Raw genomic sequence first — 27824 nt, forward strand, 5'->3', positions numbered from 1 at the left:
CTGCGAGCCCACTGCGCCGGCGCGGAGCGGTGCATTTCGGGACGTGTAGTTTCGCTCGCGGGAGGGTGGGAGTTGTCTTTTGGGTCAGCGACCGGCGGTGCGGGTACTCCTACCGGGAAGTGTAAGTGCGTGACGTGGGAGTCGGCGGGTATCTGTCCAGAAGCCCGAAAGCATTTCAGCGCCCCGGGGAGTCCGGCGGTCAGCCCGGAGTTCTCGTTTTCTCTCCGGACGTGGCGCCGGCCCCGGGGTGACTCGCCCCAGGACCCCCACCGCTGCCCGGCGCGGCCTAGCCAGGTGGTCCTGGCGCCACTAAGCCTGCGGACCCGGCGCCGCGAGCTGTCTGTCTCCAAGGGACCTAGAGGGGCGGGTGAAAGTTCTGGACGCCTGTTCTGTGGAAGGGTAGGGGAAGCGATGACAGCTCGTGGCCCTCATCCAGGAGCGAGATAGGGGCAGGTGTTTCTTCTCGAGTGTCGGGGCGGGTGAGGCCCCTGGTCGGGTCCCGAGTTCACGTAGGCGGATGTGCGGTCTAAAGGGTTTCAACGGTTTGCCGAGGATTGCATAGCAGGCCCAGGCACCCAGGTTACTCGATCATCAGGGGGGGTTCCAGCAGATAGAGGCGTGGGCACCCTGCGATCTGCTTCTGGTCTGATCCCTGAATCGCTGAGATGTGGAGTCAGGCAGCAGGGATGGAGTGGGGTTCCTGAAGGTTAAGTCCCTTTGCAGAGGGGGAGGGGACATCACTGCCCGCCAGAGCCGTTCTTACCCTGGGAACCCCTGCTCACCGGGGAGAGGCCCAGAGGTCAGAGGTCGGTTAAGTAATGCTCAAGATTAATCAGGAACCCCTCTTCCTGGAACCAATCCTACTTCAGGTGATTGAATGTGGATTGAGATGAGAAACGTTGAGGCTGGGAATGAGGACACTCAGAAAGTTCAACGAAAGGGCACGGCCTCCTTAGTGTCCGGGATAGACTGGCCTTTGAGTTTGTTAGTTGTGCTAAAAGGAAAAGGAAAACTTAGATTATGGACAGTACATTGACCCTATTGCTGTAACTGGCTTAACCAAAACGATGAATAGTTTTTGTTGTTTCTAGGAGAAACCTGAAAGAAAAAAGTCAGGATTTTTTTGCAGTAAAAGAGATGGAAACATTTGCGTGGAATATAAGCCATTTGTTATTTTTGGATTTAAGCTGAGACTGGATAGTTTCAGCAGAAATGTGAAAGATTTTATGTCCCTCAACAATGTCCCCTATCTTGTTGGGTTTTGCAGTTCAGCTGTTGCATACCAGATGCCTCTTGTTTCTAATATTGTATCAGTTGTATATGACAGTAGAACAAATATCCTACTGGTATTTTTAGCTTTCTTAGTTCTCATCTGAAGAAGGCTAATGGCTTACCTGGGTCTTGCAAATTAAGGGAGGTGAGAAAAAGTTTTAATTCAGAGACAGTGGGTAGGAATAGGTAAGGCTGATCAGGGTGGTTTGCTCTCTCCTTCTCCCGCCCTCACCTCCACCCCTCCACTGTTGCTGCAATTTCAGCTGCAATAAAGAGCTTGAATCTTACCTCTCTAGGTATAAAGTTGAGACAGCTATATGTTTTCATAGTCAGTTCTGTGATATCAGAGAGGATGAAAAGTTTTTTTTTCCACTTATTAATTTATTTTAAAACTTTAACACAGAGAGGTAATGAACCACTGGTCAAGCTGATGAGGGGGAAACAGAGAGGAAGAGAGAGAGAGAGAGGGAAAGAGAGAGAGAAAGAAAGAGAGAAATGAAGAGTTTTGAAATACAGAGTTCTTTGGATTCAGTTTTTAACATGAGAACATTTTGGTTCAGAGAGATTAATGATGTGCCCCAGGTCACGTGGCCAGCCATTTGCTGCCACCAAGAATAGAGTTCAGACTCCAGTTCTCATCCTCAGGAGTCCTTTCCACCACTCCCTGCTATCCTGAAATGGCTACATTTTGGTTGGGAGGCCACTTGCTAAATGTCCTTCAGTTTAACATGTACCTTAGTGAAGAGAGGGGTGTTAATCATAACAACAGTAGTTGACATTTGTTTAGGGCCTTCCTTGTGCTGAACATGGGGCTTAGTGTTTGCAGATCAAGTCTCTGAAGGGGAATTTCCAGAGGAGGGAGCTGGGGCTTGGAGAGGCCAGGTGACTAGTGCAAGGTCACACTGCCAGTCAGCAGAGTACATGTTTGTCACAGACGGCTGGGTGTGCACTTTAGTTTACCTCCTCCTATAACTTTATGGACTTTTTGTTTTCCTTGACCTTGTGTCAGTAGCCTACTTGTCAATTCACTGGGTGTGTGGTTTTAGCTTCAGAAAAAGTGTGGGAAACAACCAAACTCACCTACCATATTTGTGTACAACTCAGTGGAAGCAGGAATCATAAAAATAACATTTATATGACCTTAAACATTTTTTTTTAACTTAGTACGTGGCTGATCTCTAGGATTATTAGGGATTACTCAGAGTGAAAATTCTAGTAACAGGTCGTAATGTGCTAGGAATATGTTTTTCTGGTGCAGGTCTGAATCGCTGCTACTTAAAAACAATTGAGCCATTTATACATGAAGGTAATCAACACCTTCAGTCATCGTTATCATATCTAAGTGGATTTATGATTTAAACTACTTATTAGCTTATCTAACTTTGAGAAAGTCGTGGGGAAAACTTGGCTATCTTGCACCAACTTCCAGCTTGTTTTCAAGATACTATAACCTTGAATAGATGAGGGGTGAGCTTTTTCTGTTGAAATGCTTTTATAATTAAAAGCTTTAATAAAACATCTTCCCTGAAGTTCATCTTATTATCCCTATTCTAAATGCTGTGAAATTTTCTGCTGCCTTCCTTTAATTCTAATTGCAAGTATAGTTCCAGAAAAGCAGTCCTATAATTTATAACATGGAGTGCTTTCCCTGACACTAAGCAAGTGAACCATTTATATATACTTCAATCATCATTATCATATCTAAGTGGATTTATGATTTAAACTACTTATTAGCTTATCTAACTTGAATAGTTTGAGTCCCTTTCCTACCTGTGTGCCCCTGGACATGTTACTTTAACTTTCAATTTCTTCTTCTACAAAGTGGAGACAAGAAAGTATACCTTATAGGCTCTTGTGAGGACTGAATGAGTTAATGCATCAAAGTGTGTTAGTATGGCCTGACACAATAAAGTTAAACTGTGATTATTATACTCTTTATTATCAAATTTCAGAAAAAGTAGTGGTCTTAGAGATCATCTAATTGACATACCCTTTCTTCATTTACAGACGGGACCTTTCTTCCTTTACAGTCCCTAAGAGGGAAGTCACTTACCAGAGTGTGTAGATTCTTTATCCAGAGCTCAAGCCTTCTGACTCTTGGGGTATGTGTTATTTTCTAAAAATAGTGACATGCCAGGCCAGGCCTCAACCAGTCCTATCCTTGGGCTGTGTCCTTGCCTTGTCACTTCCTGCCTCACCTTCACCCAGGTCTCCCCACAGTTTAGGGAGGATTCTAGATAGGAATTGCTTTCTTAGGATAATTTTTTTCTCACAGGAAAATTCTCACCTACCATGTAGGAGACCTGGGTTTAATTCCTGGCCTGTGCACCCCAAAATACAAAAATTTGAAAAAATATCCCTCTGGATATTTTTTAAAACCCAGATTAGCTTAATCGATTAATATTCAGGGGACTTGAGAAACAGAAAGACACAAACCACATCTTTTTCAGGGCAGGAGGTGGGTAGAGGGACAGATTTTGGACTTGGCTCTTAGATCCATAGATGAATAGAAAGGAAGACACGTCCTATCAGGAGCAGCAGTGCCACCACCCTGCAGAGGCTATGCCCCTGGCCCCAGTTAACAACTGCTAAGAAAATCGTTCTGCTCAGTAAGAGCCCAGCCTGTCTCAGACCGTACCCACTGCCTGCTGTCTACCACGTTAGGTGGCCTTGTTAATGACGCTTAACCCACCTTTCTGTAGAACTTACCTTTTTGTGCACATGGGCCCTTTCTCTCCATCAAAGAAAAATCTTCCTAAGGTTGTCTGTTCTAGACATACCAAATTGACCTGTTTTTTCCCTCCCTTCTAGCACAGCAAGATTTGAACTTTCAGATCTCTCTCCTCATGCTCTCCTCTGAGTCGACCTGCACTGACTAGGAGTGAATTAACAGTTGCTCCAACATGAACTGGAAGGTGAGAAAAGTTTAAAATATGGTTTGGATTTTTTCTTCTTCCCTTGTTGAAAAATTCAGAACAACAGCTACCTAAAGGTAAGTTGATTTAAAACAAAACAAAACAGAAAAAGAACGTTAAAGCAGGAGTTGTGAGTAGTCTTTCATCTTTTAGTTTATATTAAAACACATAAATGTACACTTCCACACCAGGCTTCTGGAAGAAGACCTGGCTTATCTAAGTGTGAGTCCATGACTACAGTTCTGCCTCACTTTTCTTGCAAAAATCATAAATTTAAAGCATCAACCACAACTTTTCATGTTTGGTTTCTTTAGAGTACATTAAGATTTTATGTAGTAGTTCACATACAGATCTTTCCAGAATGTTATGCTCTTTCCCTAATAGTATTTTTTTTTTCCAACTCAAACTTGAGTCTTTTACAGCAGCCTGCCCTTGAATGTCAGCATATGGGAAGAAAGCATAGCCTTTGTTCTAGTTTGCGAACTGCCAGAATGCGACACACCAGAGGCAGATTGGCTTTTAATAAAAGGGGATTTATTTCGTTAGTTCTTCAGAGGAAAGGTAGCTAACTTTCAACTGAGGTTCTTTCTTACGTGGGAAGGCACAGGGTGATCTCTGCTGGCCTTCTCTCCAGGGCTCTGGGTTCTAACAACCTTCCCCGGGATGATTTCTTTCTGCATCTCCAGAGGCCTGGGCTGAGCTGTGAGTGCTGAGATGAAGTATGCTGAGCTGCTTTTGCTGTGCAGCGTTGAGCTCTCTCATTTAAGCACCAGCCAGTTAAATCAAACATCATTCATTACAGCAGGCACACCTCTTAGCTGACTGCAGATGTAATGAGCAACAGATGAGGTTCATACCATTGGCTCATGTCCACAACAACAGAACTAGGTACCTTCACCTGGCCAAGTTGACAACTGAATCTAACTACCACAACCAGAAACAGAATAGCTTTTAAAAGGAGAATTTAATAAGTTGCTGGTTTACCATTCTAAGGCCGAGAAAATGTCCCAATTAAACAAATCTATTGAAATATCCAATCTAAGGCATCAGGGAAAGATACCTTGGTTCAAGAGGGCTGATGAAGTTCAGGGTTTCTCTCTCAAGTGAAAGGGTACATGGTGAACACAGTCAGAGTTTCTCTCTCATCTGTAAAGGCACATGGTGAACATGGCGTCATCTGCAGGCTTCTTCTCCTGGCTTCCTTTTTCAAGAAGCTCTCCAGAACGCATTTTCCTTTTTCATTTCCAAAGGTCTCTGGCTTGTGGACTCTCTGCTTCTCGTGGCTATGTCGTTCTTCTCTGCTCTCTCTGAATCTCCTTCAGTCTCCAAAATGTTTCCTCTTTTATAGGACTCCAGAAACTTATCAAGACCCACCCAAAAGGGCAGAGACATGTTATCACCTAATCCATCTTAACAACCACTCTTGATTGGGTTACATCTCCAGGAAGATGATCTAATTACAGATCCAAACATACGGTATTGAATAGGGATTATTCTGCCTTTATAAAATGGGATTTTGATTAAAACATGGCTTTTCTAGGGGACATGCATCCTTTCAAACCAGCACAGCCTTGAAGACACCTGAATTTGGACTTTCTTAGCCTCAAATCTGTCAGTCAATAAATCCCCATTGTTTAAGCCAACCCATTGGATGGTATTTGTTTTAGCAATGAAGAAACTAAAACACTTCTTTCACGTTCCTCCATGTAGGGTTGCATGTTTGGGGGGATGTAAGGAGTTTGTTAGAATGAAATAAAAGGACTAAATTTAACACAGGTGAAGCTCAGTACCCAAGAGAAGGGGAGGAAAGGGGGCTTTGAAACTCCTCTTTAGCTGTTTTAGTATTCTTGACTTCTGCAGCTGTTTCTCTCCCTCCCTCTTTCATTGATTCCTGGCCCTTGCTTCCTTCTGTTCACTACCTTTAAAAAGAAAATGTAGAAACCATTTATTGTCCATTTGTTGGTATGTTCCCATTTCAATGGGTTCTCTAACTTCTGGTGGAGGTGACACATCTCTAACTTTTAAAGCTAAGTTTCATATTTATATCCCAGGGATCCATGGGCTGTAATGTGGCCTTGATCATCATGAAGACTCCAGAGGCACATCCATAAAGGTTTAGAAAATTAGAAGAAAGTAACTTTGCCCAGTATGAATCAGTGCTCCGTTAGCCTAGAAAATCCTAGTCAACCTAAAAAGAGGTTGACTCTTAATTGGTTTGTATACATGGGATCAAGCCTTTCGGTCTCTAAAATGTGAATCTTAAAGAAAGTAGATGAATTAGAGGGAATTCAGGGAGATGAGCCTTAGGTCTGTGAGGACAAGCCCAGAATCCTGACAATATGCTTAACTTCTATTTGCCTGGGGAAAAGTTTCACTTTGAGAACTGTTTTTTCACATTTTACGCTGTTGCCTGAGTGATCTTTCTAAAGTACATATATTGTCTTTATTCTTTGCTGTATGATTCCACAGTTGCAAACTATTACCTAGCTACTCAGAGTATTGTTACTATTTTAGCTAAATTAAATCAGTGTAAATATGTGGATTTCTCACTTCATGTAGTCTCATATTCTTTTTAAACCACATTACAACCTTCCTCAATTAGGTATAAGTAACCAATTGAAGAACTTCACAGATAGCAATTCTGGTTGCCTTGGGTAAACTGAGTGGCCCAGTCTATCTTTTATTAACATAATATAATTGTAAATTGGGGTGGAACAGAGCAACATATATATTACACTATAGTATAATGATGAGAAGAGTTTGGGCTTTGAAGCACTCAGCTTGCTCAGGTCCTGCCTCACCAATTATTAACCTTTCTGAACTTTACATTTTCCCAACAAGAAAATCAGGGCAATCTGCCTGCCTGATGGAGATGTTGTAAGAATTAAAGGGAATAATTCATCTATGTAAGACACCTAACACAGTAAGTTCCCAAAAGATGGTAACTGATGCTGTGTCTCCTAAAAGTGAAATCTATACCTAGTCTGAGTTATAAAGAATTTGGAAAAAATTATCTAAACATTAGCATACATAGATTGTGATTTCATCAATTCCATTTCATTGAAAATCAGGATCAATAGAAAGAGGACTCACTGGGCTATGGGTAAGAATATTTTGTTTCACTTCTGGCCTCATGATGGCTTTGCTGTGTGACCTGGGGTCAGTCTCTCTACCTCCCTGGGTAAATTTCAGAGAAAATGTACTTTCCTTTGAGAAATTAAAGGAAAATTTAATTTTCCTGTTTGAGAGGGAGGTACAGATTTACTCCCCATGACAGAGTCTCATTATATTGGTATTACATATAATAATTGATGTTTGACAATTTTACCAAATGACTTCAGTGGGTTAAATAGCATTTAGTACTGTAAAATAATGCTCACTTAACAAAAGCATGCCTTTTCACTTTATTTCTGAGGAATTCTAAATAATACAAAAGCATCCTAATCATCATTTAAGACATACGTATGTTTACAAAGTAGTACAGTATTTGCCTTGAGATGCTGTTTTGATACTTAGAATTTCATAATAAAACCTACTAGTGCAAAGAATGAGTATTTGAAATTCATAGTTGATGCTCAGACTTCATTTTAGCCAATAAGTCAAAGCTTCTCTCCAACAGGAAATTATAGGAGCAGTTAATAAATAGCTAAGTTTTAATATTTTGGAGTTTTGCTGTATTTTATTTATGAGTTTATTTTACCTTAAAGTGCCAGTGCCGATGAGAGGAATTGGTAGTTTCCTAAAGCAGGAGAAAATCTAGTAGAAGCATCCGGCTCACCCTCACTTTGCTGGTGAAGAGGCAGAAGCTCAGAACAGTCAAGTAACTGACCCAGGTCCCACAGTCAGTCAGTGGCCGAGTCAGAGCTGTAACCCAAGCCTCCTGCTCTTTTCATCAGACCACACTGCTGCCTTAGAAGCAGAGGGCCTGGGTGATTGGTATATTGCACAGTTAAATTGTGAATGAGCAGAGTTATTACCATCGGTGGTAGACTATGGCCCACTCTGGGAAGCCAGTAAAAAGGGAGCAGTGAAGAGCAGAGCTAATAAACCTAGTCTGTCAGCCACCTGAAGGCAGGGATGCTGTCTGCCTTGGTCAGGAGCATAGCCCCAACACCTAGCCTGGTTCTTTTTACATAGTAAGTGCTCAGGAAATATTTGTTGAATGAAATAACATAAAAGTAGATTCCATGGTGGTTATAGACCATTTAGAATGGTTTATTTCTTTTTTAAGGTTCTTGATCATGTGCCCCTGTTGCTGTATATCTTGGCAGCAAAAACATTAATACTCTGCCTGGCATTTGCTGGAGTCAAAATATACCAGAGGAAAAGATTGGAAGCGAAACTACAAAGCCTGGAGGCTGAAAAGAAGAAGCAATCAGAGAAGAAAGATAACTAAAGGGAAATCAAAGGTACCAGAGACTTTGCAAATACAAACTATACACTGAGTTAGGGCAGGCAGTCAGTGGATGTAAAGGTTTGGAGAATCCCTGGTTGCTTGGGTGTAAAGAACTGCCCCCGCTGTCCTCTGAAGGGGAGAAGCTCATTTAAGGGTAAGCTTGCACACATCCTGATCCTTGCACCTGGCCTGTTGAGGAACTCCCACCTGTCTTCCTTCCTCCACTGTCACCTGTCTCCAGGCCTTCCTCCTCCCTCTGCTGCTGAGCCAGTCCCAAGTTCCATGGAGGAGTAGTCCCTACCTTGTACTCCATTATCAGGAGCAGATTCTTAACAAATATTAAGTTGTAGGACTCTTTGAGAGACTAAAAGAAGCTGGGAATCTTCTCCCTAGAAAAGCACATGCATTAGAAACACATAAAATTGTGCATGGTGTTTCAGGCATGGGTGAGAAGGAAGGACTGGAGGGTGACAGGATTTGAAGCCCTTGCCTGTACCTGCAATTAAAAACCCATGTCTTCTTTAAGGTGAACTCTGACTCTTTGGAATGGCATGTAAGTCCCTTCCCAATTTGTCCTTAACTCAAATTTCATTGGCCACCTCTTCTGCCCACTTCCATACTCCTACAGCCCATTCCTTGACTACAATAGACTTTCTGGCAACTTGGCCTTTGCTTGCTGGTTTCCTTACCCCTTCCTGATGGTATCTTCACAAAACATGAGGTTCTACTCACTGTTGTAGGCCACTGCCCATCACAGTGCATGAGGAGGTGCCTAGAAAATGTTGAGTTAAATGTACCAAGGCATTGGAAAATGACTGGTAAACCTCTTTTACAGGTTTAACGTATGGCAGTTAGTTTCCTTAATTTTGGTGTGCCAGTGCAATTTCTTTTATCAGTTTGAATTCTGTGCTTCTCTAAAGATTAGAGGATTCAGATATGGTGGCAGGAAATTCTAGATTGGTGGTTCCCACACACTGGCTGATGATCAGAATGGCATTGGAGCTGTGGAGGGGAGAGGATCAGCTTGTTAAAAAGCAGATTCCCAGGCTCCAACCTCAGAGAAAGTTGTAGTTGTTCTGGTTCTTCTTTTCTTCTTTTCCTATGCAGTGCTGTTAGACACAGGTCACTGTGGAGGAACCCTGGATGAGGCCACCTCCAGAACTTTCCTGCTCTGAGATTCTAGGCTTCTGTAAATGTGACTTCCTCTGTTTACACATATTCATATTAAAGTCATACTTACTAGGAGTAATAGCAACACTTACTAAACAATTATTCTGTGCTCAGCATCTTGCTAAGCCTTCTATGCACAGTTACATACACACAGTTTAATCCTCGCAGAGAGTCTTTGAGGTATGTAAATCCCGGTGATTGAGAAAATGGCTCATTCTGTATATCTTAAATAACAGAACCAGAAATTGAAGCCAGGGGCCAACATTTTTACCAAGCTGTGTTTCCTTTTGAATGCAGGGAAAGTGAGCATGTGCAAAGTACTTCCTTCCTTCTGTTACTCATCCCAAGCAGAAACTGATATCCTCCCTCACCCCCTACCACTCACTCACCCTCAGTGAGCTAAATGCTGTCACTGGGCAAAAGAGGTCAATATTATGCAGCCTTGTCTCTCTTTAGGATGTTTCATTGACTGAGACTTAGTAGTTGGCACTGGGTCGGCAAAGACAGCATTTAGAGATTCAAAAGGGTATGGAAGGCAGTTTAGTTGAAATGTTGTGGATTGGATTTATATTCCAGACAGAGCCATAATTTTGTATCTTAAACTGAATGGAGGAAGTAAATATTAGGTATGGGATCATGAACACTTCCTCCCGCCACAAACACCAACAGAGATCTGTCAGTGAATTAAAGATGGGTGATTACACTAGCTAACCCTAGAGCTGACAATGGGAATTCACTTTTCTTCACATGCTGGCAGCTTCAAAGACTGGAGCGTTGTTTTAAACAAATTTTTAGATGGAAGGAAAACTGTGCTGCCAAAAATACAAATTCATTAGTAAACTTCAGTGGTTTCTAGTTATTAAGTCTAAATTGCTGAACATATGGCCAAATGTTGAGGACTAAAGTTAGTTTAGGAAACATTTCCTATTTATCTCTTTGCTCTTCCTTCCTAGATTTTGCAATTTGTGTGTCAGTTTGAGTGGCCTCCAGATAAGAAGATATACTTAATTATTGAATGATGTGTCAGAGGACAAGCTTCCAACCTGTAGCTTTAATTTAAAATAATGTGACTTTTTGTAGGCTTAAAAAGCAGTATTTTGTTTACCAAAAATAAAGTATCTTTGTAAAAATGGGGTCTCTGGTCTTAGAAATAAGTCAGGTGTCTCACACACATGCACACACACGTACATACGCATACACACTTTGCTGCAAAAGGAGAAATTTTTTGCAAACTCACATCTCCAGCATTTCTTGGCTATGTTTTCAGGTCACAGGTGTGCAGAGATGCTGTGAAAACAGGTGGCATATGCTGGGGGTGGAACCCCACACAGAGGCCTCTGCCTGCTGGCCCTCATCCACATTTCCGTGCCCTCTGGTGCACAGCCCTCCTGTAGACTCCTCTTCCTTGACAGTATCCCTAGCCCTGTGCATGTGTTTTCCTTGTTAGGGTGGAGGGTGGCTGTGAGCAAGTCCAGAGGCTTCCAGTGTGCTCGATTGAGAGCTGACTTCCTGTCCTGTGAGCAGGGTCAACAGGGAGAAAACCATTGAGGACTATCTGCCCTCATGGGTACTGTTTTAGTTTCTATGGCTGCTCAAACAAATGTCATACAATTGGTTGGTTTAAACAACGGAAGTTTATCAGTTCACAGTTTTGAAGGTGGAATAAAGTCCAAATCAAGGCCATGCTTTCTCTCTGAAGACAGGCATTCTGGGGCTCGCTGCCCACTATCCTTAATCCTTGGCTCCACTGTCACATGACAGTGCACATGGCAGCCTCTCCTGGTCTCACTTTTCTTCCTGGTTCCCTTGAATTTCAGCTCTGGTTGTTGCCTGTGACTTTCTTTTTCTGTCTGACTTTGATTTTGCTTATAAAGAACTCCAATGGTAGGATTAAGACCCATCCTGATTGGGGTAGGTCACACCTTAACTAAAGCACCCTAATCAAAAGGGCCTACTTACAATGGATTCACATCCATAGGAATGGATTAAGTTTAAGAACATATATTTTTGGAGTACATAACTCCAAAGAACTCTTCTGCGAGTCCTGACCTGCATGAATAAGAAGAATCCCCTCCCCACCTGCACCTGTGTTGGGATTTGCTGATGAGAGATAAAGGTGGGACCAGCATAGGAAAATATTTTTGATTTGAGAGAATAAAATTTTTTTACTCAGCACTTAGATTGAGATGGCTTCTCTCAGCTTACAGGAGTGGATGGGGAATGAGGAAGCAGTAAGCAAGGAATATGTGGTTGGTGTCATTGCCAATGGCCACATGGAAAATTTACATGTGTGTCCATTAATAGACAGCCATCCTGGCCCAGATGGTAGAACCGTGAATTTTAACCTGAGTAGTAAGGGGAATTAACTTTCTTAAACTTGACAGTGATCACTGGATACTTTTGCAATTTAGAAAGCAGGAAAGAATGCATATAGGATCAGAGTTTTAAGTGCAGAATGGTGTCTGCCCCTACAAGCTATAAATCTCAAAATAGTCAAAAGGGTTTGACTTAAGCTCATACCTCTGCCTCCCTGTAACATGACTGCTGTTCCAGCTTTTGCCTGTGGGCCCTGGCAACCTCCATTCTGAGTAGCGCGGTTAGGGTCTTGTGGAGCACAAGTGTAGTTAGGTACCCCTGGATTTCTGCGGCCTGGGGCCCTTATGTTCACACCCACAACTGACCCTAGGCATTGGCTTTTTCAGAGTGCCCTCTGCAGCCTGTGGGTTTATTCCAGCCACCCACCTGGTCTGTGCTTATGCCCTGGGAGATTGGATGCTACTTATGTCACAGCATCTTTCAGCTCCTCTTATGTATTTATTCTTAGTCATGGTCCATGGACACCTCATGACCAGGCATTGCTGCCCCATAGCATGCCTGGTGTCAGACCCACTACCTCTGGGTACTGCTTTCTCCCCTATGCACACCCACCCAGGAGCTTCATAAATCCCTATCAAGAATGAAGATTGTTAACTTTTCATGGAGAATCTAAAAACACCTAACCAAAGGATGCCCATATGTATTTTAAACACAGATTTCTTCGTTCAGTTTTGAAATTTGCAAGACATCAGGCAATATTATCTTGTAGAATTCAGCAGATGACTTAAGGGCTGGACTAAACTAATGAACATCCATGGATTCTCAGTATAAATTACCTTTTTAATATGCTCTTGTACCACTAGGGGGAGATGATTACTAACTGATTGGAGCTATTGACATAATTCTACTCCACATACTTAGGTCAATAGATTCATAGTTTGAGTTCAAATAATTTATTGGATGCACACTTGCATGGGTGGATGTAGATAAATAGACTGCTTGGTAAAGCTCACAAAGCAGGACGCCTATCTGGACCATGCTCTTCAGCAACAGTCTGTATCATAAACTGAGAGCAAATACATAAGAGGAAGTCCATCTGAGTAGCTGGAAGATACTGCGGAGAACACCCCTGCTCTCTACCCACAGGCAGGGAGGGTCCTGTTTAATCTTAGACACTTTCCTAACACATTTACTTGGTTTTCAAGCCTACTTTTTCAAGCATCTTTTAAGTAGAAAGGAAGAAAGGCTTTTGACAGTAAGAAAGGCTGTTGGTTCTTGGTAATGGTGAGGACTGGGATGTTCTCCCATCAGCTCAGCTGCTCTCCAGGAGACAAGCACTGCCAACTTCACCAACTCTCTTCCCGCAGACTTGTGTATAGATGGGTCAGCCAGGCACTTCTGTGTATCACCACCCACAGTTTATTTCATTCAGCGTGCAAAATGTGGCTGTCCCCAAAGAGGCTCTGGGCTATACATATTGTTCTTCCTGTTTCACCCCCTACCAGAAAAAAAAAATGCTTCTCTTCTCACAAATTTTCTAACCCATTGCAGATATTCTTCAAAGAAATGCCATAGAAGAAAGTTTCCTAGATCAAAACATTTCAAGATATCTACTCTTATATGCCATTATATGCTTTAAAATGAAGCAAAAAATTTCCTCTAAGAGTGAAAAGAAAACAAGGTCAGTTAGTGACATCAGACCTAATTGTGGATGTACTTGCTTCAGCTGCAGCCTAGCTATAGTAATATGGCCTTCGGTTTATAGGCATCCAGTGAATGCCAGATGTGATATGGTGAACTGGTGTGGATTACACTCTTTAAAGCCCACAACCTTGTTTTACTTATGAGTTAATTGAGCTTCAGGGAAGTAAAGTAACTCATTGAATCTCATATCTAATAAGTGGGAAAATTGAAATTCCTACTAGGCCCATTCAATTCCCAGAGTCCACTGCACTTTCCGTTACTTTCTCCTGGAAATTTCTGTGTTTAATATAAAACAGCATTTCTCAATTATAAATGCAATCTTATGTAACTAAATTGCAAATTAAAGGTGTTCTTTTGATCTCTCTGGTTGTCTTGAAGTTCTGTTTCCCCTACTTGCTTTTCTACTGATTAAACAAGACCTCAAAGGAATGGAATTCCAAACATGTTTTATTAGATTGTTTTGGTTTCCAAACAAAAACCATTTCCATTGGTTTACCTTGTTCAAGTGATAACCTAAAAGCATTAATTTTTTTAACGGTTAAATAATGTGTCTTTAAAGGGTATTTTCGGTAAACCTATAACTTTTCTAATAAAAAGAAAAAACAAACAAAAACAACCCCCCCCCCCAAAAAAAGAGGCATTCTGCATCACAGCTCAGTTTTGTATTGAAATTCAATATTATTGTAGCATCCAGTTGGAAATGGCTGTTTTGCCCCCTGATGTCTGGTCTGATGTCAGAATAGAGCCTTATGCCCTGTGAACTATGGGAGTAAAACAAACATCTGGGCTTCAACGACTGTACCAAGCAGGGTGGTTAGGAGCATGGGCTTTAGAATCCCATTGGCTTGTATGCCCTCTCTATACCTCAGTCTCTCATCTGTCTAATGGGAAAAATAAAAGAACCTGTCTCCTACAGCTGTCGTGAGGATTAAGTGAGCTATTCTCTAATGGATGCAGAGAGGATAACGGTTTTAAGCATGAACTCTGGATTTAAATCACCTTAACCCACACATGAGCCATGTTAACCTTGGGCAAGTTATATACTCTCTGTACCTCAGTGTTCCTATCTGTAAAATGGCACAAACAGTAGTTCATTGGTTTTCAGTTAGTATCTGGCTGGTCATCTACTGTTTTCTTAAACCTGACTGTGCTGTGCCCAGACCCGAGCTGGCTTGGCTTTGAACAAGTTACCTTAAGCAACTCTTTCTGCTGAATTCCATTTTCTAAAAGATTTTTCTTCTCTTGCTGAGAGTTGCTGTTTTCCAAGTTCTTTGCAGATAGCTTATATATTTGTGGCTTAAGCTGAACAGGTTCATTCTTTTTCCAGAGGTCATTCAACATCTTCGAGTCAACTACAATGTAGTGATCTATAAGAAATTACCTTTGCATGAATCATGAATGCTTCCTTTTTTTAAAAAAAACACTCCTGTAGTTAATTAGGAAAAAAATGGAGAAGGTTTCCCCTTCCTAAGTGTTTAACAAAATATCATGTGGGACTCCCTTCTTTGAAAGACCAAGGTCTTCCTGGTTGAATGGTCAAGTTTACAAGGTCTGAGAAGGGAGTCAGAGGAAGAATTTGTGCTCAGAGCTGGGAGGGGCAGGGGCCTTTGGAGAAAGTGAAGGGAGTGTGTAGGAGAAAGAGGAGGAGCGTTGTAAAAGGCGAGAGCTGAGCCTGCAAGAACTAGGACTCATGGGGTGGGGTAGAGGAGGGAGGAGTCTTTATTTGTGAGGATTCAGTGGAAAGGTGAAGCCTCCGCCAAGGTCTCCCATGGACAAGCTTGGATGGATGGATTCAATGGCTCTACCAGCTCAGGATCCACTCCTTTGGCTGGGCCATCCAGGCCTGAGCAAGGAGCAGTAGCGACCACTATGAATCAAGAACCAGGCCCTCCCACGTCCTGGGAAGGCATCCAGGTGTTCATGGAAAGAGGCCTCCAAGTTTGGTTTATGCTGGACTGCTTGCCAATCTTGGAAGGTGAGTTCTTGAGCCAAAATTCATTTTTTCCTATTCCTGGAGTGTTTTGTTTTTCATTCATTTGAAGTGTGCCCCAATCTAAGCTCTTAGTTTCCTCACAGCACCCTTCCACCTATTCCTCCTCCTGAGTTCCCCTTCACTCAGTTCAGCCGAGAAACGAGGTGGTCATTCCCAACTGTTCCCTTTTTCTCAACTCCAGTTCTTTAGGTTAATGCTCTTAACTCTGTGTTCAAAATATACCAGAATCCCCTTCCTTGGACCACCTGCTCCAAGCCATCTTCTCTCTACCCTGGGTGCAGCAGGAGCTTCCTGGGTGGTCATCCTACCTCTACACTTGCCTCTTCTGGTCATTTCTTGCAGTAGCCAGAGGGATGCTTTGCAAATTAAATCAGATCCTGTCACTCCCTTGCTCTAAACCCTTCCATGACCTGCCATCTATGAGTAATGGTCCCCCAGGATATCGAAATCCTAATCCCTGGACCCTTAATGTTACCTGATATGGGTTACCCAGGTGGGCCCTAAACGTAACCACAAGGGTCCTTATAAGAGGGAGGCAGAGGGAGAGTTCACACCAACAGAGCAGGAGAAAGCAATATGTCCTCAGAGGGAGAGGTGGGAGTGATGTGGCCACAAGCCAAGGAAAATGGCAGCCACCAGAAACTGGAAGAGGTGAGAAATTTTTTCCCCTAGAGCCTCTGAAAGTTATATGGCTCTGCCAACACCTTGATTTTGTCCCAGTGAAACTGATTCTGTAGTCTGGCCTTCAGGGCTGTTAGAGAATACATTTCTGTTGTTTTCAGCCACCAAGTCAGTGGTAACTCGTTGCAGCAGCTACAGGAAACTAACACAGCCCTCTGAGCTGTAAAGTGGATGGGCCATGATAACACAACCAATAGTGTGGTTTCATGCAGCTTTATTCAAATGTACTTAATCCCCAGAAGAAATTAGGATTACTTTGTAATCAATTACAAAATACTGCAGAAATCCATCATTGAGTTGCCAGAAAAAAAACACTGAACACCAGTTTTCATCTGACAAGGTATTTCTGAATAACACAAGGAGGCTCAGAAGGGAAGCCGTGCAGGAAGACAAGCAGAGGTCAATGACAAATATGAAACTTTCTGCACATGGGTATTAAGAACCTAGCTGATCTCATACTCATATATAGTTGTTAGGAGTCTGGTAGAAATTTTCAAAATTACACTGGATTACTTCTATTTTAAAATTACTGCCTGAACATATATGAGCAAGAGCAGATTTTATGATATGTTTATAGGTGTGGGACCTTTTTCTCCAAAATCCTTACAACCTACCTCAGGAGCAGTCCCAAACACAAGTAGAGTACTATTGTACCAGCTACACAGAGCTCAGCTATCTCAGGGCCCTGAGATTCAACTATTGCAAAGCCTAATGTCCTCCTGTTGAGATTATTAAAGTCAGGATTGTGTAGATGCATTCCTCAGATCTCTATTCATTCCATCTATTCACTTAGCAAGTCCCCAGTTGAGCCATTCACTGTCGTATCTTTCCAGGGCCCTTATGGAGACTGCCAGCCAACTTGGAAAGGTCTGGCTGGAGTTGCACCTTGAATATTCCCACACACCCTCTGCCATCTTGTTGACAAGCCATGGGAAGGAACGAGCCCTGTTCAGCCACAGTGTGGACATGTCTCTTGCCCATGGCAAGCTGCCTCCCTGTGGTTTATTTCAGTGGGCTCAAGCTGGTTGGCATACTACTTAATTTTCACTTTTTCTTATTGCATGTTTTTTTTCTTTTTTTTTTCCTTGACCACACTCTTTAACTCTCCTTACCCCAGCTCACCACCATTTTCCTTGGGACTGGGTTACAATCTTCCCATCAACATACTTCAAACAAAATATTCTTAATAAGATAAGAGTCAAGACCCTCCTCTAATGACCAGCTTTAATGATGCCTCCAGTAAACTCAACACTCTTTGCCAACATCCTTGGTAGCCTCAGTCCTCACCACATCCCTGAGAGGTTCCTGATGAAGTACCTCTGGCTGAAGTGGTCCTGGAGTGAAATGCAGCAGAGTTGGTAAAGACCATACATGTGGCAGTGTCTCATTGCTTGTTGGAGGAATCACCGTTAAGAAAATTTACCGAGATAATAGTTTTCCCATCTCCGTACTCTGTTAGTTATTGTTTTCCACTTGCCAGCATTTATCCTTTCAATCCCTTTGCTAATTAAATGGTTGAAAAGTATATACTGGTAAGAATAGACATGGTCATTGGACTGCAAACAAAACTCTTTTCTGTTATTGATGATAAACCATTTCAGAGAAGACCAAGCTGAGTCTAAAGGGTTCAAGTAATTGTAAGGGGAAGGCAGAGAGAGCAGTTCATGACCATAGGACTTGGCCACCTCAGGAGAACACCTAATGCTTGTTAAGTTAATGACTGATGGAGATTGGGGCTGGGCCTCAGACTCTTTGTCTTCCTTTGACCTCATTCTGTCCTGCCGCCTTCTTTCTTTTACCACGATGGCACAGCTCCCATAGACCTTCTTCACCACATCACAGAACTCGAGGAAGAGACTGTCTTCTTGTTTGGTACATAACTCATCTCTTAAGAATACTCGATATTTCCAAGGCACCCATCCTTGACTCCCTCCAGCATGCACAATACACCAAGTTGGATTTGGCATGAAATATCCATCACCAAAATCTTCCCCAGTTACAAGACTCTCTGGGATATCTGTTTCCCCCCAAAATACAGTCTTAAATCCATCATATTGCAGTGTTCTCAGGGTTTTCAAATATTGGAGACATTGCCTCCTCTTAGTGCTATCAAACTGACTTCTGAAAATGATATTTCTTAGAAGAGGGCTTGCAAAATGAAGCATGGTGTCTCAAATGTTTTGAAAAGCTTGCATGCCTACAACTGTGGAGATCTGGCGAGTGTGGGTTGATGACCTCACAAAGGGCTTTCTTACAGACTGCACCAGTCCCTTAGATGCACTTTGGATTTCAAAACATCTTGGAATACTAACACAGAACAATTCCCTTATGGTCCAGATGATACCAGAATGGGAAATACTACCTATAGAAAATGCTACTTGGACAAAGGCCCAGGACTGAGGTTCGTCATTGTTTAAAAGTGATAAGCTACACTGGCACTTCCTCCTGGTGAGCATGTCTATCTTCATCTTCCATAGACCGGTGGTGTGTGTAACTGATAATACACCTTTCCCGTGCTCCTCTCCTACTCAGGGGGAACTAAATGGCCATCACATCTGAATGCTGATGCTGGCTGTGGTCCCTATGCCAGCACTGGCTGCCAGCACAGCTGAGCCAGGTCCTGACACTGACTTTGAAACAAGCTCTCTTGAGATAGCTACTCTGCAAAGGGACACGGAATCAACAGTTTTAAACTCTCAGCTAATCTAAAATGCAGACCTGTAAAGGACCAAAAGCCCTCTAATCCAGTTAAAAACTGATGCACCAAGAGTTTACTCCTTTTAACTAAATTACTCAAGAGCTAGAAAACTTAAGGAATGTATATTTAATTTATCATAGGATTCTCAGATTGCCCATGGGGCAGTTCCCTTATCAGTAGCCAAGGAGTCACTACCCATGCAAGAAGTTTCTAAAGTTGGATCAGAGTTACAGATAGCAAGTGGAAATAATTGGGACCTGCACCCAAGTCTAATTAAATCTAAAAATTTTTAATTAAAAAAAAGAAGTGGTGAGTCACGTTTCTGACTCCTTTTTCCATTTCCATTCATTCATCCATCCAAAAATATTTATTGTGCACCTACAGTGCACCAGGCATGGTAGCAGACACCAGGGGAGTAGTCATGACATGTCCAAGGAAGCCTGGATTGTGCGTCTGTCTGCATATGTATGGAGTTTGTGGCAGCTGCCTGCCCCATGGTGATCAGGAGTGGTTTTTCTAAACTGGTAGAAGAAGGATATGACAAATGGCCTAAGAAAGTTAACTTTCATACTATTCTTTCACAAGGACTTTTTTAATTTCTGAGCTAATTTGATACTCCATCTGGAAAGCACATTTAAGTTTATGGACTCATAGCAAAATGACAGTTTGCTCCAATCTCTGGCAGCCTCTTCAGTTTCCTTTGTCTGTATTTTCTTGTCTGCTTAATTAAAATTAAAGATGTTCCATAAATGTACAAAAGGGATCCCCTCAAATGAAGATTTGGACAAAAGGATTTATCAGGTTCTTTGCTCTATTGCTAAATGGATGAGGATTTTCCTCCAGTGGAGTTTGTCTTGGGACTCAAGTATAAGCAACCCCAGACAAAACTATCCCATCATAGTAGAGTAAATATGAAGCATGGGGTCGCTAAGCAACCTCTCTTAGAGGCCAGCATCAATGAGGTTGGGCTGACAACTGGCTGTGGCCATTTTCTCTTAGAGTTTTTTCTTTCAGTAGTAGAAACCTTTCTTCAAAGCAATTTTGGTGTGGATGCTTCTACGTAGAATAGAAGCACAGGTAGTCTGGTTGAAATGGAAATGGCAGTTCCAAAGTCCTCTATTCAGGCACCCTATGGTCTGGAATGGCAGTTTGAAAACACTATATAGTAAAATTAAATAATTTCTAAGTCAATAATTATTTGCCTCTCTCGTCCCCTTTTCAGTTAAGGATATGAGAAACTTGTTCAGAAGTATAGAAGAGCAAGTAAAATATGTTCTCTCTTGTGCAAATGTAGATGTGTATGTGAGTTTCAAATAGAAACAATAGAAGGATAAACTAAAAATGCTTCCTTACAAGGGGAGGGAGAGAATAGGAGAGAGGGAAAAAGGACGAAATGTAGACTTCTTTGAATTTATCTTGTTTTTTAGCTTTGACTTTGGAAAGGTGAACATTTAAAATTTTTTAAAAATGAAAGTAAATCAAGAAAAATAAAACAGAACTATCTCTAAAAATGTAAATAAAATGAAAACCAATGAATATCTGTGCATCGTATCAGTAACATAACAGAATTTATTTCAAATGATTCTACAGCCCAATGTATGAAGTATAGACTCCCTAGTGGCATATATTCTGAGGACAAAGACAGGCAAAATCTTAAATTGTATTCAGGAGACATATTGTTTGTAATAATGCTGGTATTGTAATTTTAAAACATATGTTCTATTACAAAAAATAAATAACGATGCTAATGTTAGCATCCAAGATTTTCAGCCTAAAAAAAAGATACAAACATAGAGGAACTGAAAAAATCAGTATAGTATTCATTGTGCTGGTTTGGAGCTATATGTACCCCAGAAACACAGGTTCTTAGACTTAACCCATTCCTGTGAGTATGAACCCATTGTAAGTAGGACCTTTTGGTAAGGTTACTCAGTTAAGGTGTGGCCCACCTCAATCAGGATGGATCTTAAACCTATTAGTGAAGTCCATCATGAGTGGAACGAAATTCAGACACAGAGAGAGAAATCCAAAGGCAGCGAGAAGCTGAAGATCAGTGGAACCTGGAAGAGAAGAAAGAGGCCAGGAGAGGCCAGGAGAGGCCACCATGTACATCGCCATGTGACAGAGGATCCCAGGACCAAGGATCACAGGCAGCCAACCACAGAACACCAGTCTTCAGGAAGAAAGCATTGCCTTCATGACCTGGATTACCACTTTTTTTTAGCCTCAAAACCATGAGCTAATAAATTCCCAATTGTTTAAGGTAACCCATTGTCCGGTATTTGCTTGAGTAGCCAAAGGAAACTAAAATGTTCAGGATTTATTTTTTTCTTAAAAAAAATAAATAATAATTTCCTACCTCTGCCTGCTGAAAAAGCCTAGAAACAAAAAGAACCTAGTAGCAAAGTGTAGTTCTACTCCTCTCCTCCAAATATGGTCTCTAAATATCATTTCCCATTAAAGCAATCAGGGATCCTTTGATTCTAGTTCTAGGATAGGAAATGAACCACATGCACTTGGGATCTTTTGTCCAACCTATAAACAAGGAAGCCATCAAAGACTGCTGGATCATGTCAAAAGGACCCAGAAGCCAATTATAAGTGGCTTCTAGTGGCCAAAGATGGAAGAATTTGAGCATCAATATTAACCATAACAATAGCAAAAGCAGTAATGACTGAAAAACGTGAGGCATCACAAATGTATAAAACCTGTGAATTCATGATGGCATTCAAAAAATCCAAATCAAGCAATAAAAACAAAAACAAAACTCAGTCACTTTTGGAGGTTGTTAGGACACTGTCTTATCATTCTGTGTTTGTACATATAAGGAATCAACACCTTGTGTAAATTCTAATTCAGAGCACTCAAAATAGTTGGTGAGGGAAAGTTCCTTATCACATCTAAACAATGCAGAAGGAATGATGGACTGAGTAAAGCACCATTTTGTCATCTTAATGAAAGTATGAATATAGGAAGTGGTCATTGATGACCACTAACACTGTTGGGTAATAGGTTGACAAAGCACCTCACATTGGATGGAACAAGCTGCAATGCCTGACCTCACTGATGAGTCTTAACAGAACTAAAAGTGGGACATTAAGATTATGTGCTTCCTGCTGTGAAGCAATAGGAAGTACACAGCCCTGTCTATGAAGTATTCTTACACCATACTGCCCCACCCCCCACCAAAGAAAAGAAGGAAAGAGAGAAATAACAAACTTGAACCTGATCAAGCCTCTGGATCTAACCAATCATTTGCAAGAAGCAGTGTTAAGTAACTTGGAGACACAGAACTGTCAAGGGTGAAACAAAACTTCAGAGGCAGATCAACCCAATGTAATATGTAGAACCTGAGTCAAACCAACTATAAAAAACTTTGAGACAAATGGGATATTGAATATGTACTGGATGTTTCATGGTATGAAGAAATACTTGCTAAGTTTCGGGGGGTGTGCTGCTTATACTGTGATTTTTTAGAAGTTCCATATTTGTCAAAGATACATACTTCAGCGTTCTGAGGAAATGATATGTCCTGGATTTGCTTTAAAATCCTCTCCAATGACAATGACAACAAATAACACCACAAAACTGGGAAAATCAGTAAAACGAGAGTAGCAGAATGTTGCTTACTGTGTATGTTGTGTATGGTTGAAATTTTCTCAAATATAAAGTAAATACTAACCTGGATCAGAATGCATGTAGCTTTTCATTTGGGGAGAAAGCGTGGTTGCCTGTGTGAGGTAGGGGAGGACACATGGACAGATGGACCAGGCTGTTCCACACTCCAGGATAACGAAGTGGGTTTATGGACTGAGTTGTGAGGCTCTGCCCACTCCTGGGGTAGTAATAAGATCAGGCCTTTAATCACAGTTTATTAAATACCTATTAGCACTGAACCAGGCCCTGTGGAGAGAACAAATATTGTTTTTGAAGATATGGTGTCATGTCTCAAGATATACTCACATCTCCATCTAATCAAAAGGCCACACCCACAATTGGACATCACATCTCCATGGAAACAACCTAATCATAAGGTCACAATTTACAATATTGAATTAGGATTCAATATTGGGGTACATAACAGTTTCAAACCAGCACAAATGGGGGCAATATCTCTGTCAAAGTATTGTGGAGAAGACTGATAAGTTAGTATATTGGTTGCTGTTGCAAAAGGCTGGCAGGGAAGACAGACCTGAAGAGAATTAATGGAAAAAAGAAGAAGCGATGGGAGGGGAGGGAAAAAAAATCAAAATGGAAACAAGGTTGAAATGAAATAAATTGTCCTCCCTATGACAAAAATGGAAAATGTTCCCTCCCTTCCTTCCCTCTTTGCTTCTTCTTCTTCTCTCTCTTTCTCACTGTCCATATATTAATTCACCAACACATCTTGAGTGCCTTCCAGGTTCCAGGCTTTGTGTAAATCTTGGAAAGTAAACTAAGACAGCCATGGGCCCTACCCTCAAGGAGGGCACCATCTTATCTTGTGAGTGAGAAAAGTCAACAAATCGCCTCAAGACTGGGTGATATGTGGTAGGGTGGAAGGAAGCTGTAGAAGTGGGTCCCAAAGGAGACTGTAGGTGGCAGTCTCCCCAAGAAAGAAATGGAGTGGATCCCACTGGGAAAACCCAGAGAAGGGGTGCAGTTTGGAGGAGCTAGTATTTCTGCAGAGACTCATTTTCAAGGAGCCCTTAAATGGGGAATATAACAGGGTAGCTGAGACAGGAACGGGCTACAGATAACCCAGACAGTGCACAGCTGGTGTCCCCTCCAAATGCAGAGAGGAGGATGGATGGGCTGAACCTAGAGACCCAAAGGTATGAATGAAGTCAGGGGACAGGAGGAGGGGTGGGTGGCTGTGTGCCAGGCAAATGGGCATTGGAGAGTGAGGTCCCGAGGCACACTTGGCAGCCTCTCTACTTTGTGTAGGCTCAGTGGGCCTCTGATCGAACCCTTATACCTACCTGACGATGACAGCACCTCCCGACTTGCCAGGTGTGCCCAGGAAGGCCGGGAAGAGGGTGGGCAGTGGGGCAGGTGGATTCACTGTGCTGTCAGTATTGAAATTAAAAAAAAAAATTATCATTCCCTTTTATATGATAAATACCACACATGCCTGTTGTAAATAATTTCCCGTCACATGGAAGTCACTTGTTCTTCCATGTCACACCTGCTTCCACTCACCAGAGGCAACCACTGTTATTTGCTATTCATCCAGATACTTTTCTGCTCATAAAAAAGTACATATATTTATCCACAGATATATGTTTTAAAATAGAGATTTATATATAAAATATATTTTGTATCTATACTTAATATAAAAATGTATACTTATATATAAAAGTAAATATTTTTTAAAAATAAAGTATACTCTATACTCTGTAACCTGCTTTTGTAAATCTAATGATAAAACATGGACATTTTCTCATTTCACTAAGAGGAAACATTTTTTTTTAATTAAAAAATTTTTTTTAAATACCAAAAAAACACCAAACACAAACATTCTTAACTTTTGATCATTCCGTTCTACATATATAATCAGTAATTCACAATATCATCACATAGTTGCATATTCATTATCATGATCATTTCTTGGAACATTTGCATCTATTCAGAAAAAGAAATAAAAAAAAACAGAAAAAAATTCATATATAGCATACCCCTTACCCCTCCCTTTCATTGATCCTTAGCATTTCAAACTAAATTTATTTTAACATCTGTTCCCCCATTATTTATTTTTATTCCATATGTTCTACTCGCCTGTTGACAAGGTAGAAAAAAGGAGCATCAGACACAAGGTTTTCACAATTACATAGTCACATTGTGAAAGCTATATCATTATACAATCATCTTCAAGAAATATGGCTGCTGGAACACAGCTCTACATTTTCAGGCAGTTCCCTCCAGCCTCTCCACTACACCTTGAATAACAAGGTGATATCTATTTAATGCATAAGAATAACTTCCAGGATAACCTCTTGACTCTGTTTGGAATCTCTCAGCCATTGACACTTTATTTTATCTCATTTCACTCTTCCCCCTTTTGGTCGAGAAGTTTTTCTCAATCCCTTGATGCTGCGTCGGAAACACATTTTTAAATAGTTATGTTGTACTTGATTGTTTGGATGTGCTACAGACGACTTGACAAATCGCCTATTGGGTGGCTATGGAGGTTGTTTCAAGGTCTCTGCTAGTTCCAACAATGCCATGATGAATATCTCCCCAGAGTCAGGGAGTCCTGTGACCAGCAGGGAAACAGGTTGTGTTAGTTTGCAAGCTGCTGGAATGTGACATACCAGAACTGGAGTGGCTTTTAAAAAGGGGAATTTAATAAGTTACAAGTTTACAGTTCTAAGGAAGTGAAAGTGTCCAAATCACAGTACCAGTAAGAGGCTGCTTTCACTCAAGAAAGGTCGATGGGTCAGGACCACCTCTGTCATCTGGGAAGTCACGTGGCTGGCATCAGTTGGTGCCTGGCTCCTGGGCTGTGTTTCTTTCAGCCTCTGTTCCTGTGGGGGTTCTTCACTTTTCTTCTCAGGTTCTGGCTTGCTTAACATCTCATGGCAATGTCTTCTGGGCTCGAAGCATCTCCAAATATGCATGTCTCTGTTCTCCACGTGTCCACATCTGTGACAGCTCTACTGTGGAGTTTCTGTCAGCTCTGATGCTTCTGTCATTGCTGACTCTCTCCAAAATGCTTCCTCTTTTAAAGGATTCCAATAACTAGCCCAAACCCCCCTGGAATGGATTACATTTCCATGTAATCAAAGGTCATACCCTGCAGTTGGGCGTGTCACACCTTCATGGAAATAATCTAATCAATTCTCCATCCTACAGTACTGAATAGGGATTAAAAGAAATAGCTGCTCCCACAGGATTGGATCAGGATTAAAACATAGCTTTTCTGGTGTACATAATACTTTCAAACTGGCACAAGGATCAAACTCTAGGTGTGAACTAAATATTGGTGGATTTTGTCTGTTGCCCTCTAAAAGTTTTGTACCAATTTATCTCTCCAGTCTTCACCCCTGCTTGATATTAATATGTTTTCTCTTTGCCAATGTGATAGACAAAAATGGTATTGCACTGTTTCAACTTCTTCTTTAGTTAAGAGTTAACCTGGCAATATTTTATGAAATCAATGCCAGGAGGAATTTGGTTGATAATGCAGATCCAGATGCCCTTTGGTATTATTTTAGAGAAGGTCCCTCCCCCCAGGCCATGTTTGCGGGGATCCTTGAGGCCTCAGGAGCCCAAGGAACTCTGGTTCCTTGTACTGTCCTGAACAAGGAACCAGAAGTAGCTTGCCCTGGGGGTCTGGGTTGAAGCAAATCATTACACCATGGCAAGTCATGGGAGCTCAGAGAACCATCCTGTGGCCTCCACTAAGCCACATGACCAGCACTTCTGGCTCCTCTCTCTCCACCTGAGGCCTCTCTTCACCACCCCTACCGTGGATGCAGAGCCTTGCCTGGGAACCCCTTTATTTGGCCACCAGCTCCAATGGGGGCTGCCGAAGGCGGCCTGGGCTCAGAAGCAAGGCCCACAAACCCAAGAGACCAGCAGAGATTCCAGAGGGTGATGGAAGGACCTCCAGGGGCAGTAGGGTTAAGTCCCCATAAGGAATTTGTTAAAAGGCAAGCATTTTCATAACCACCTCCCTGAATAATCAGAAGAAATCCCTCACATGCCCCTTCCCAATCAAAACCTTCTCCCTTTGTCCTAAGAGCAAATACTTGATCAGCTTTTCTAGAAAACACTTCTTTCTTCTTTACTGCCTGGGTGGAGTAAAGCTCTAAAGTAGAGCTTTGTAAAATGTTTCATCTATTTACATGAATTATGTGTAATCAGAAAACCAAATTTCCCTGGTTCAAAGATGGGAAAGTGACAGAAATCTTAATTCGACCTCACAAGGGGTGGAACAGGGGTGATGGAGGAAGCCTCAACACAATGTGGTAGGCTGAGTTCTATACCCCCAACAAACACACTTTCTTAATCTTAATCCATGTCCCCATGGGCGTGAAGCTGATGCACATGAGACCCTTGGAAGGGGTTGTTTTTAGTTAAGTTGTGGCCAACTGAAAAACATGGGCTTTAATCTATATTCCTAGATTCTTCATAAAGAGAAGACACCAAAACCAGAGCTAGAGACACATGCGAGGAGGCAGGAGCCAGCAGCCAGTGGAAACCAGGAGAGCTGACCCCAAAAGGACAGAACTTGACCATGTGACAGCAGGCAGGGCCACAAGGCAAGGAATCACAAGGTTTGCCAGCCACCAGTTCCAGAAAACTACAGATTTCAGGGAGAAAGCAATCCTTGCTGATATCCTGTTTTGGGGTCTTCTTCTCACCTCAAAGCCATGAAGCAATAAATGCCCATTGTTTAAGCCAACCCATTGTGTGGTATTTGTCATAGCAGCCTGGCAAACTGAGACAGTGTGTGACCACTACTGCCATTCCATTCTGCTGTCTTCCAACAGACACAGATCATGCTTGTCACCAAACAAAGGGGAGCATCTATAAACTAGTTGCACCAAAAAAAAATCGATGACAGTGGTCGCATGCCTTGATATATATGTATATACATGTGGCCGGTGTGAGTCTTATTCCACAAATTCAGGCATGTGGGACACAGCACCATTATTTGTGTCATTTATATCAAAGCCCGCTGGGCTCAGATAT

At 41.8% G+C, this 27824-nt stretch overlaps 2 protein-coding genes across 5 annotated transcripts; one reads left to right on the forward strand and one right to left on the reverse strand.

The window, feature by feature from the left end:
* Window positions 1-27534, forward strand: SMIM11 (small integral membrane protein 11). 4 transcript variants are annotated; one of them, XR_013158679.1, is made up of 6 exons: window positions 1-121; window positions 3280-3374; window positions 4084-4187; window positions 8419-8596; window positions 10707-15748; window positions 27254-27534. XR_013158679.1 is itself a non-coding variant. In XM_077118902.1 (5 exons), exons 3-4 carry the CDS (start codon window positions 4176-4178, stop codon window positions 8581-8583), a joined length of 177 nt encoding a protein of 58 aa, XP_076975017.1. In that variant the 5' UTR covers window positions 1-121; window positions 3280-3374; window positions 4084-4175; the 3' UTR covers window positions 8584-8596; window positions 27254-27534. The 4 variants fall into 4 exon arrangements, 1 of the variants encoding a protein (XP_076975017.1); XR_013158680.1 differs by having other exon boundaries at window positions 4089-4187; XM_077118902.1 differs by lacking the exon at window positions 10707-15748.
* On the reverse strand, window positions 17654-18693 carry C10H21orf140 (chromosome 10 C21orf140 homolog). The gene has a single exon (XM_077118901.1). The coding sequence runs from the start codon at window positions 18610-18612 to the stop codon at window positions 17857-17859; it is 756 nt and encodes a 251-aa protein (XP_076975016.1). The 5' UTR covers window positions 18613-18693; the 3' UTR covers window positions 17654-17856.
* Window positions 27535-27824: the final 290 nt, after the last annotated feature.

Source organism: Tamandua tetradactyla, chromosome 10, assembly GCF_023851605.1.
Source record: "Tamandua tetradactyla isolate mTamTet1 chromosome 10, mTamTet1.pri, whole genome shotgun sequence".
NCBI classification, from domain to species: Eukaryota; Metazoa; Chordata; class Mammalia; order Pilosa; family Myrmecophagidae; genus Tamandua; species Tamandua tetradactyla.